The sequence below is a fragment of the Camarhynchus parvulus genome, chromosome 17 (genome assembly GCF_901933205.1).
Source record: "Camarhynchus parvulus chromosome 17, STF_HiC, whole genome shotgun sequence".
Lineage (NCBI taxonomy): Eukaryota > Metazoa > Chordata > Aves > Passeriformes > Thraupidae > Camarhynchus > Camarhynchus parvulus.
In genome coordinates this window covers 10,802,763-10,815,115 of record NC_044587.1, presented here as the reverse complement: position 1 = coordinate 10,815,115, position 12,353 = coordinate 10,802,763, and the positions used below count along the sequence as shown (strand labels likewise).

Here is a 12,353-nt window from a genome sequence, read left to right as displayed (position 1 = left end):
ATAAGACATTTCTTCATGGTGTAATTGTCAAATATTCACATTCAAAAACTTTTTGAGCACAAGACTAAGTCTCAAGCAGCTACCAGGGAACTTTGAACCAAATACAAAATATCTTTGTTTCAGTATTGAAAGAAATCAAAAAGAATGGGATTCCAGGATGTCACCTGGGAATTCAGCTGTACTGAAGAATTTTAGGATTTTATGATTGCTATTTTTAAGATTTTAAGAATGCTATTTTAATTTTTACTTTTGCTTAACAAGGTCAAGTTGTTATATACTATCCAAATGAACCATGCTTCTGGGAGAGAAACAAACTTTTTTGCCTTTAAAAAAGAAAGATCGTAGAATAGTTGGGAGGGACCTTCAAGACCATTCAGTTCCACCCCCTACCATGGGCAGGGACACCTTCCTCTACCCCAGGTTGCTCCAAGCCCTGTCCAAGCTGGCCTGGAACAATTGCAGGGATAGGGCAACCATGCTGGAGATGCTGCAGTGCTGTAAAAGAGGGTAAAGCCCACCAGATCCTGGGTCTGGCCTGTGTCAACCACCCAGACACAGACACAGGAGGTTTTATACATTTGGAATATGAGCCTCAGTGGTAAAGAGGCTTCAAAACTCCTCCAACTGAGACCTAAGGTTGGGGCAATCACATGGGACCAATGATGTTTTCCAAGCCCTCTGGCTGCAGGTGGGCTGGAGATAGCACAGCAGGTCTATGACCAAGGACTAAAATCCCTTCTTTTCTTGCTAAGGACAAGGAAAACAAAAAAGAATACAACCATCCCCTTAAATTCTCTAAATTAAAGCCTATTAACCCATTACTTTCAAAGGTCAGCAAAGCAGTGGAGGGAGGATTCCCAGGCATTCTGTCCTCAGTCAACAGAAAAGCCAAGGTTGAGCCCAGGCTGCTCCTGTACACGGGAAGAGCACACTAAGCTGCAGCATTCACAGCGTGCAGCTGCTGGGATGAAATGGAATTCACATTGAAATGCATCCAAAAAAAAGGACACAGACATTCACAGAGAGCTGGCAAGGTAAATTTATTTGAAAGACATGACCCACCTCTTTGTAATTGCCCTGGAGATAAAGATGACTGACATGTTCAAGCAAATAGTTCCGGTCTGCTGTGTGGAGCTGGTAAATGCTAATCAGGGGGTCAAGCAGATTAGCTGGGCACTGGGAGAGCATTCCGAGCACACGGGCCTGCAGCTTCTTCAGCTTGGTGCCAGACTTCAAAAAACAACCAAAAAACAATCAGACACAGGTTTGGTAAAGATGGCTGCGATTCAACGGTGGTTGAAAGCACAGCTTGTTTAAACAGAGCAAGCAAATTCCTCTGGAAGGGATTCTCCGATTTCCCCATGGAGTCTGCAGGCAGAAATCACAACAATATGATACACATTTTTTCCACAGCACCCACTTTAAGAACATGAAATGTTTGTGGGGTAATTCTGGAGAAGGGATAGGGCCTTGTGCAAAAGTAAAATCTGAAACTGGAAAAATGCCCTCTGTGCTAACAGAGCTCTTCAGAAATTCTCCCCCCTAGTTCCCAGAAGAAAATCTTTGAATCCAGCGATGCCCCTCCAGGGAGATCTCACCTATCAGATATAAGAATTCAGTTTTCATTCCCAGGCTTGCTGCTGGGTGCATGAAGGGTAGGGAAAGCAAAAGCACCATCAAAAGATGCACAGACACAGGTATTTAAATCCTTGTGCTCCCACATGAACATTCACTCATGACACAGGAATTTCAGTGCCAGTAGCACTTCGCCGATCCTGTAATGGCAGAGCTCAACATCTAACGAGAGCCATTTGGAAAAATGGGAAAGGAAGCAACACAAATATAAAAGTATCCTGCAGTTCAGAGCCAAAAGCTCACAGAAAAGAGAAAATCTCAGTAGGTCAGAATATCTGAAGGCAGAAGGAATGGTAAACATTAGGACATATAATCTGATGACCCAACTTTACAGAACTAATCATCCAGCTGCTGAAAAGGCAGGCTGTTCCCATTTTCTGCATTCCCACCATATGGCAGGAATTAAGCAATCCTAAAGTAACTGGCTTCTATTTGCAGAGCTGGAAGAACACACAGAGCAGATTTCTGCAACTGGGCTTCTCCTGACAGCAGGGATGTGGGTTCCAGTGGGAGAGCCTCCAGCCTGGAAAGGCTGCAAGAGCAATGCTCGATCAAAGTGGTTTGCTCTGGAGAGATGAAATCCCAACTTTGGAGGGGAAACAGCTCTGGCAGCACAGTTCCCAGTATGATTTCATTTTCAGGCCAGCATGCCACAGATAACATCTCACTGTGTTTCACACCTTGTCACACTCTGTATAAGGCTACAGAGAAGATACTGGACTTCGGAATAAAGTGAAACTAGAGATACTTGAGGAACATTGCAATCAATTGCTCTCGCCTCTCTCCCAGCTCTCTTGCTTTCTCTTTTTCTAACCTGTGGGACAGCAGGATGTGCTTTTATCCAAAGCTGCAGCTCCGTGGTGATGCAATACCCCAGGGAATGCCCTTTCCCCTTCCAATCGCTGCTGCTCTCCAGCATGGCCAGGAGTCCTGCCAAAGGGTCCTCCAGTCTGGCAAAGCCCCGCCTGATTTCTTCCTTGAGCTGCCGAGATACAAAACCACATTGTCATGTACAAAAAGATTAGTGAATCCTCCCTTCCCCCAGCTGAACACAAAGCTTTATTTTTTTTTATTTAATCTATTCAGAGAGGTAACTGTTGCTATTCAGCCACCATCCGCGCCTCCAGTGACTTTTCATGTCATTACAGATTCCTTCATGGCTCACTGCACCTCAAACCCAATGGGAAAAGCAGCAATTGTCCACACTAATTATCCCATAAAGACAGAGAAGTTGTTCTGTGGGGCAGACAAAGGGGCTTGGGATTTGGGGGAGGGGGAGAAGTGAGCTGGAGAGGGGTGTTATTGGGAAAATGGCAATATTGAAGGTAGATAAGTGGGCTCAAAAACCTCCTGGTCTTCTAAGATACCTGCAAGGTGTAGTACAAGAACCCCTCCTCATGGCTGCACCACAAACCTGCACATTTGACCTTATGCCCACTTCAGCCACAATAGTGCCAATAATCAGAATATTTGGGAGTCTCAAATTAGTTTGGATTTTACACTCAGATCAAAGTGAATGAAATATCTGAGTTCAAATTCTGTCAGATTGTCATCCTCCAGATCTGTGCCACTTCCCCTAAAAGCTCCCTGAGCACCTCCTGCCCCTGCACACCTCCATGAGCCTAAAGGCCCCACAAAGGGACTCAGAACTTGGGAAAACTCCATGCCATAAATCTTAGGAATCCCAGGGTGATGTGTTTAGAAATGTGAAGGAATTGGACCCTCACTTTGTGAATGTTAATAGGCTACTTACTCCCCATCTGGTAGAAGTGATAAATTAGCAGTACTGAGCAGTATCTCTAAAATGTTTACATTAGAAGTAGTTTCCAGGGAGCTGGGAGGGTTGGCAGGGTGAGGAGGTGGCATCCTCAGTACCCACACAGGACCTCTCACTGCATGGCACATCACCAGCGTGGAGCAGGGCAAGAGCAGAGACAGAAAACAAGAAATCACTGAGAGCAGCTGCTCTCTTTCTTTTCTGGCTAAAAAGCCAAATCCAAAAGATGCTCATTCCTGCTGCAGCCAGCACTTGTAATTTACTGGATTCATGGCCCCATTCGGAGCTTCCAGTGGAAACAATATAAAGTTTGAAGAGCAACATGGAAAACAAAATAAAATCTACAGAAAATTTGCCAATGAATTTCTTCTTTTTTTATTCATCGACAATTTTTACTGGAAGACAGTTGTTTTCCAGAGTGTCTTTCATGTCTGGAAAACCCACAGAACCTATGGTTTATGACAGAAACTGTTTTTTTCTCAGTAGGCTATAAAGGCAGTATGAAAAAGCTGATGACTAATGGAGATGGGACTTCAGATAAGAGATTTCTCCCTCTAAGTAATTTTCCCTGTGGCAACAGTTTGCAATGTTAAACACAGGGCTCCAACTTTGCTGGGAGATGCAGCAGAAGGCAAAGATGAGCTCTGATCCAACCACAAACATCCAATACAACAGCCAAAGGAAAACAAAGCAACTCGCCAACTCCACTGCACTGTTTGGAAATGGCTTTTTTCCCCCCAAAAGCCCCACTTCAGCAGATTTGGAGCTTCCACCACCCCGCTCAGCTCCTCCTTGGGCTGGAATCTGAGCCTGGGCTCTGGCGGGATGGGCTCCAGCAGACACCAGGTCCTGCTGGCACAGGCAGAGCAGCTCCCAGCACTGACAGCACCGCCGGCAGCACGAGCTGTGCTCGTCTGTCTGAGTCTGGCCCTTGTACAGTGAGACTGCGATGAGCTGGGAAAAAGCTTCCTCCCAAACCTCCCAGCAAGCCTTCAGCTAGGGCATCTATAGTCTGAGGGGGAAAGGCAGAGAACAGAAAGGGCACGAGACACCTAAATCAGAGAGGAAAGAGTGCTGTGCTGCCTGGCTCGTCCCTCTGCCAGAGAGGGATTCCTCTCAAACTTTTTTCTAATTGCCATTTCCATTTCAATTGATTCCCATGGCAGGGAATGCTCCTTGGGGGGATTTCTACAGCCTGACAGATCATGGGAATAGGAAAATGTTGCTGATGCTCAAACTACACAGTCCTTTATTCAGCTTTGATCCCCTCTTTCTAGTCCCACAGCTCCGGGCAGTCTGCTGATGCTTCCTGGTTATTCCCAAACTGTCATTCCTATGTAGGAAATGACCATTTCTTGTACCCATGTTCCAGAACCAGGGTCACACCCTGGCAGACACATTCCTGCCCATGGTCACTGATTTGAGACCAAGGGGCTGATTTCCCCCAGCTATGGACAGCACTGACCTGCAGGCACACACAGGGAGAGGCAGAGAAGCTGCTGCCCCTTACCTGCCATTGGGGCAGCTGAGCTGGACTTGAGTCAGCTTACCTCAGTTATTGGGGCTGGACATTTGGGGGGCAGCAGCAGCACAACCCACCTGAGCTGCACACAGAGGGCAGGGCAGCCCAGCCCCTCAAAACAGAGGCTGCACTTTCTGCGGGTGCACAGCCCTGGGCATGGCTCAGCCCGTCCTGGTGACAGTGTGACAAGCACAAGTCAGAACCCATTGGGACATTGCTGCTCTGGCCCCCCACAGCAGCTGGGCTCACCACAGCCCTCCCCATTGCTCCAGAAAGGCTTTCCTTGGGCACCCTCCAAGCTGAGAAACACCTTCCTGCTCAGCACACAGCCTGGAGGGGGGACACACCTGCCAACCCCACTGGGGACCTGCAAAGCCCAGGTGACACTGGGGTGGCCAACAGAGGAAAGACATGGAGCTGTAGGAATGAATCTAAATGTTGGTCTGAGGGCTGGAGCCCCTCTGCTCTGGAGCCAGCCTGGGAGAGCTGGGGGTGCTCACCCAGAGAGGAGAAGCTCCAGGGAGAGCTCAGAGCCTTGGCAGGGCCTGAAGGGGCTCCAGGAGAGCTGCAGAGGGACTGGGGACAAGGGATGGAGGGACAGGACACAGGGAATGGCTCCCACTGCCAGAGGGCAGGGATGGATGGGATATTGGGAATTGGGAATTGTTCCCTGGCAGGGTGGGCAGGCCCTGGCACAGGGTGCCCAGAGCAGCTGGGGCTGCCCCTGGATCCCTGGCAGTGCCCAAGGCCAGGCTGGACAGGGCTGGGAGCACCTGGGACAGTGGGAGGTGTCCCTGCCATGGCAGGGGTGGCACTGGATGAGCCTTAAATTCCTTCCCAACCTAAACCAGTCTGTGATTCCACAGCTCCTGGGGATCCTCCAGCTTTTCCATCCCCAGCAGAATCACTGCAGTGCTCTCTGCCAAAGGACACGTCCATGGGGAGGCTTCCTCTTTTCCAGAGTATTTTTCTTCCCAATCCACATACACATCCCAGAGTACCCAGTGCAGAGATTTTGATGATTTCTCTTTCCTGCTGTTGTTTTGTGGGATTAACTGCCCTCCAGACCTAAAGGACAATATTTTTTCTCCTCCAACTCTAACAAAACTTGATGGAAAGCTCAAGGTTTCAGAGTTGCTGAGCTCAAGTCTCCGCCAGTGAGTGACCATTTGGAAAGGCACCTCTCACATTGGGTTTCCAGTTGTTTATTCCACCTGGCAACCACAGACTAACAGTAATGGAAAGTCTAAGAGCAGCAGCCCAGGACAGTGAGTAAGCACTGCAGACACCCAGGATGGAGCACGTCCACCAGGTCCTCACACACTGGCCACTCCACACAGGAGATGCTCCACGTGCTTATGTGGGAGCTGCAGGGCTCTGGGCCTCCTAGAAAAGGAACCATTTCACTTCTGAACCTGCCTGAGCAGCACGGAGTTAAACATGGAAAACTCAACCCTGCATCTGCTGGTTTTGCTAGTTTTCAAGCTTCCAAACTTAGATTAAATGTATTTTACTGCCTATGAAAAATCTCAGTGTAGAGCCCATAGGTTGCGCTGTATAAAAATAACAGCACTAATTTTAGACAGCAGTGTAAATTGCATTCACCACTCCAAAAGGCAAAACCAAACCAAATTAAAAAAAAAAAAGAAAACTTCAAATATGAAAGCTTTGATATACCCAGTTGGCAAAAAAACACTTCCCTACCAAATTCAACTTTCATTTTTTTCAGCTACTAGCAATATTCTTCCCCCTCCCTCCAAGATCCTCCATTTAATGGACAAAACCAGTGTTTAAAACAAAACAAAAGCAACTTTGATTTTCTTTCCTTCTGTAACTCAGCCCTGGAAACTCCAGCTCTTTTCTAGGAGCCCCTGAGCTGCTCCCCATCACACAAAGCTACCTTTTCTTTTCACTTGTAGCTGCAAATGCAGAGGCTCTTCCCCTGAGTGCTGGAATGAAAGCAGCCCTGAAGGCTGGCGGGTCTGACCCGGCGTCCTGTGCCTGGACATGCTCAGCATCCAGAGCTGCTGTGGGCAGGGCTCAGCCTTACCTTGCCCAGCTCCTGCTTTGTCCAGAGAAGCTGAAGGGTTTTCAGCAGTACGAGTGGGTCCTGGCCTGCAGGAGGGGGAAGAGAGAAAAGGAGGGAGAAAAACAAAACAAAACAGATTTATTGGCTCTGTAGAGGCAGCTCAGACACACTGGGGCATTGTTTCACCCCAGAGAAATCTGCTACTCCATGCTGGAAAGCACCAAGCTCCAACTGCCAGTCAGGATTAGTGTGTAAAACCCTGCACTCTGAAATCCTGACAAAATCCCAGCCAGCAGCCAGGCAGGTTTAACTCAGCACCCCTGCACTCCCAGGCTGTGCAGGGCAGGCAGGTTTAACTCAGCACCCCTGCACTCCCAGGCTGTGCAGGCAGGTTTAACTCAGCACCCCTGCACTCCCAAGCTGTGCAGGGCAGGCAGGTTTAACTCAGCACCCCTGCACTCCCAGGCTGTGCAGGGCAGGTTTCAGAGTTAACTCAGCACCCCTGCACTCCCAGGCTGTGCAGGCAGGTTTAACTCAGCACCCCTGCACTCCCAGGCTGTGCAGGGCAGGTTTAACTCAGCACCCCTGCACTCCCAGGCTGTGCAGGCAGGTTTAACTCAGCACCCCTGCACTCCCAGGCTGTGCAGGCAGGTTTAACTCAGCACCCCTGCACTCCCAGGCTGTGCTGGGCAGGTTTAACTCAGCACCCCTGCACTCCCAGGCTGTGCTGGGCAGGCAGGTTTAACTCAGCACCCCTGCACTCCCAGCCCGTGCAGGCAGGTTTAACTCAGCCCAGGCTGGCAGGGAGCAGGTTTACTCAGCACCCCTGCACTCCCAGGCTGTGCAGGGCAGGCAGGTTTAACTCAGCACCCCTGCACTCCCAGGCTGTGCAGGGCAGGCAGGTTTAACTCAGCACCCCTGCACTCCCAGGCTGTGCAGGGCAGGCAGGTTTAACTCAGCACCCCTGCACTCCCAGGCTGTGCAGGGCAGCTCCAGCCAAGCCCTGCCCACCCCACCCTCCCCATGCTCCTGGGAGAGCCAGCCCGGGTGGGGAGGGATGATCAGCACAGGGGATTTCAATGCTGGCTCTGCAGGGGAAGCTCTTGGCCAGCTGGGATGGAGGAGGGTGGCTCTGGGCCAGAACAGGGCCCTAGGTGTGCCCAGGGCTGTGCCCTGCCAGGCTGGACAACAGTGGGGCTGCAGGGGGATTCAGGCCAGAGGGACGATGAAAGGCTGCTGTGATAAGTGGCAAGGCTAAACAAAGAAGGATCAAATATTTCAAAAAAAGGTTATTTGGAATTTTCCTCTTACTTTTCACCTAGTTATTGCAGAACTTGCATTCAGTATTTCTTTTGTGTGTTATCATTCCTCATACAGTCATCATACCATTATTCATCATGGCAATATTCATCACACCAGTGCTTCTAAAGCAATTGTTTAGGAATATTTCATTTTAAAAGCAGTAACATGTTTGATATCTGATTCTACTTGATTCACAATCATTTACTTATGAAACCATGACACAAAATATTCTGAATGAAAATCATCTGCAGCATCAACAGTTAAAATGTGAAGAATGAATTTAAAAATCTGAATGAACTCTCCAAACCAATCCTCTTAAAGCACCTCCTCTTATGTTTTCATACAGCCAAAAGAAAAATGTTAAACTGAAAAGGAAACTTCCTTTTAATCACCTTCTGTGTTTTACAATTCCTAAAGAGCTCATATCCAAATGCTAGATTTCATGCTCAGTATCTCATCACACTTCATATTTCAGGTCACAAAAAACTCCTTCAGCTGTGAAAGGCTCTACCTCATCCAGCTGAACTCTGAGGCACTGCATTTATAAAATACTTGAAGTAGCAAGCTGATTACTGGTTGAGCCAAGAGCATGATAATATTCCCATTATCCACTAACCTCTGGGAAACACCAGCCAAATTAAAAATGCCACATTTACAATTCACAAAATAATATTTTCTCTCATCTCTGGTTGTTCTGAAATGTTGAACTCTCCAAACACTGGCTGTTCTCAGCTACTGCTCCTCCTTTGGAAAAAGAAAAGGCTCTTTTTACACCAAAACAGAAGAAAAGCCAGATCTCTTCTCCCCAGTAAATTAGCAAATTACAGTCAAATTCAGTCCATGTGTGTGTGCATATCTGCACACTCTCCTCTTGGCCTGACTCCCAAAGAAATTTATACACACAGAGGAAAAAAAATGAGAATGCAATGCAGTGTGTAACCAAATACACTGTAAATCTGAGCTGTAATTAATGCAGGGAACAGGCTGGAATGATACAGGAAATGAGAGCAGTTAGGAGAGCAGTGTTTCACTTCACATACAACCAATAATTCAACTTGTTAAAAGCTTTCTAAACCTCAGTCAACAAACCCAGCCCTTTTCTACTGACTGTTTCCTACCTTACCTCCCTGCCACTGAAACCCGAGCTGACACAGCCGGAGGAAAACATCTCTGCAGTCAGTTCCAGCCAGGTCAGTGGTGCCAGCGTGACACTGAGCAGCCACAGGGACACAGGGACACCTTCCCTGCCCCAGAGCCAGGCTCTGCACACACCCAGAGCTGGGTTATTTCCACAGAGCACCCCTGGAGCACAGGAGGACACAGACCTGCTGGAGAGACTGCAGAGGAGAAGGCTCCAGGGAGACCTCAGAGCCCCTTCCAGTGTCCAAAGGGACTCCAGGAGAGCTGGACAGGGACAGGGGACAAGGGCCTGGAGGGACAGGACAAGGGGGAATGGCTTCACAATGACAGAGGGCAGGGATTGAACAAGGAGAGAAACCGAGAAATCTGCTGGTGTCTGCACAGAGCCGTTTCCTTCCTCACCTGGTGAGGCTTCTGGCAATCTGAGGATGAGGCACAGTCAGGGGCTGAACATAACAAAATAACCCACGAGCAGCTGCTCCCAGAGCCAGACATAAACAGGAGAGCAAAGCCACCTCGTGCCCTTGTCTCATCCAGCAGAGGGAGGACACTGCAGCTCCTGCTGCGCCTGGAGCTGCTGCGTCCAGTCACTCTCCAGATGAGACAGAGGATGGAAATGTGAAGGTCTCCTGAAAGAAATGAACAACTCATCTGCTCTGTCTCCTGCAGGACCTCTTTGGAGGACTGTCCTCACGGTTCTCCTGGCACCCCTAGAGTGTGAAAAATGATAATTAATCAATAACTACTGCTATACTCTGGTGGGATACCAGACAGGTACCTGCCCATCCACATCCGTGAAAGAAGAAGAGAATTAGCAATAAACTAATACCAGGACATCCAAGGAAAAACAACAGGACCATCCAGGGAGTTTCACAAGCCTTCCAGAAAAACCTGGAGATCTTGTGGCTGCTCCACACAGCAGGGAGCGAGAGAGAAGTACAAGGGAAGGAGGGATAAAGGGACTGAAAAGCAGATGGTCAGAACTGAACCACAATCTGGGCTCAGCTCTGGACAAGAACAAGGCAAGTATGGGGCATGGTGGCCAGAAAAACCCCATCATTCCCACCACGGACACCCAGAAGCTCCGCTGCTAAAGAGAGCTCAGTCCTGCAGAGTCTCCTACATCCTGAAGAGATATCCAGCTGTTAGCAAGGGGCATTCTATGAGCAAAATAAAAACAAGAAAAAAAAGCAAAAACAGCAAAAACCCCCCTCACTGTGGAAAGTCAGAGAAACCAGGTGTCCCTGCTCCAGCTGTGAGCAGCTGAGGAGGGTCAGGAGATGTGTCCCAGGCAGCTGAGCCCTTCCAGTTCCTAGACTGAGCTCAAGAGAAGGTGCTCACTCTGGCAGTGACCCTTCGCAGCTCCCAAAAAAGGGGGTTGCAGACCTTAAAACAGCTGGAAAAGCCTCACCAAATCAAGGTTAGAGCACTTTGGTGGAGCTCTCAAAAAGACACATCTGCACCAACTCCAACAAGACACAGAAGACCTCAAGTTTTGGCACTGACAGTCTCTCCCAGTAGCATGTTCCTGTTTTAAACATTTTACATTAATATATTTCCTTTGACTGTTTTTCATTCTGAAAATGAATGAGTTCTGCCCTGAACCTAGTACCAAAATTGCAGGAGATGGTAAATCAAATGTCTTCCAGTTCTCAAGATCTGTGGTTACATTTCAAAACCATATAAACCACAAGGCTTATATTTTTGAGCTAGAAAAGTGCCTTTGAGGAAAACCATAAACTACTTTCTGTTCATTCTCTCCATTTCCTTTGTGCATCCATCACTCAAACCCTGCTGTGATCACAACAAAAGCAGTGCCTGGGGGCTGCTGAGGTAAGCACTGGATTTGCTGGTGAGGCTTGCAGTGGTGTCCTTGCAAAATTCTCCTGCATTATTCACCAGTGCAGCTGAAACTGAGGAAAGGGTGACATCCAACCCCAGAGGAGGAAATTTCCCAAGGAAAAAACCTCCTGACACCTTCTCTTTGTGCCCAAAGCCATTAAATGCCTTATGGCCCAAAACCTGGAAGGATTACAGTCAGCAGAAGAAAAGATACTGAATGAAAAAAAGCAGCCCCAAAGAAGGTGGAAAAAATGAGTGAAATGCCGGGTCACAGCCCCTAAACTGTCACAGCTGAAAGCCATGGACAGGAAAAGTCAAGAACAAAATGTTAATTATGAATTACAAATTTATGGAATCACAGAATCCCCTGAGCTGGGAGGGACCCACCAGGATCCCCCAGCCCAGCCCCTGTCCCTGCCCAGCCCCCCACAACCCCACCCCTGTCCATCCCTGGCAGCGCTGTCCAAAGGCTCCTGGAGCTCTGGCAGCCTCGGGGCCGTGCCCATTCCCTGGGCAGCCTGGGCAGTGCCAGCACCCTCTGGGGGAAGAACCTTGCCCTGAGCTCAGCCTGAGCTGCCCTGGCCCAGCCCCAGCCGTGCCCTGGCTCCTGTCCCTGTCCCAGAGCAGAGATGGGAGCTGTCCCTCTGCTGCCCTGCAATGGTTATGTTTTCTTTAGGCAGCTAGCTTGTCCCCCGTTCTACAAGTTAACCGAGTTTTAATAAATGTTTAATGGAATATCCAACCCACCCAGTAGACAATCAGTGAATTTTTACTATTACTTATTGTTTTGTTTGCCTTCTGCCCCAATAAATCCCTGGAATCTCTTATCAGTGAAAACTCCTGCTTATCTCAACATGTCTTTGAGATGTAGTTCTGAAAGGAAAACTAAAATTCAAGGTATTTCCATGACCCCCTTAGGGCAGGCGGCTCGTTTGGACTTTAGAAGTCCAATACCTCAATGAAGACAATGCACAAGCTGGGGGTTTGGGTGAACACAGCCATTCACCCTCTCCTGTCCCAGCAGCATGAGGGGCACACCCACTCTGGATCATTTAAATTGCAGCTGAGGACAAACAAATTGTGTATTATGTGTGAATTAATCAAAG

General features: G+C 48.5%; 1 protein-coding gene across 3 annotated transcripts in view; it reads right to left on the bottom strand.

The window, feature by feature from the left end:
• Positions 1 to 12,353, bottom strand: part of EXD3 (exonuclease 3'-5' domain containing 3) — a 136,395-nt gene that overhangs the window by 54,135 nt on the left and 69,907 nt on the right. For all 3 annotated transcript variants that reach the window (XM_030961429.1, XM_030961433.1, XM_030961430.1), the window contains exons 4-6: positions 6,985 to 7,049; positions 2,450 to 2,617; positions 1,063 to 1,230 (exon numbers count right to left, since the gene is read on the bottom strand). In XM_030961429.1, coding sequence (XP_030817289.1) covers positions 1,063 to 1,230; positions 2,450 to 2,617; positions 6,985 to 7,049 — 401 coding nt within the window. The remainder of the gene's footprint in view (positions 1 to 1,062; positions 1,231 to 2,449; positions 2,618 to 6,984; positions 7,050 to 12,353) is intronic.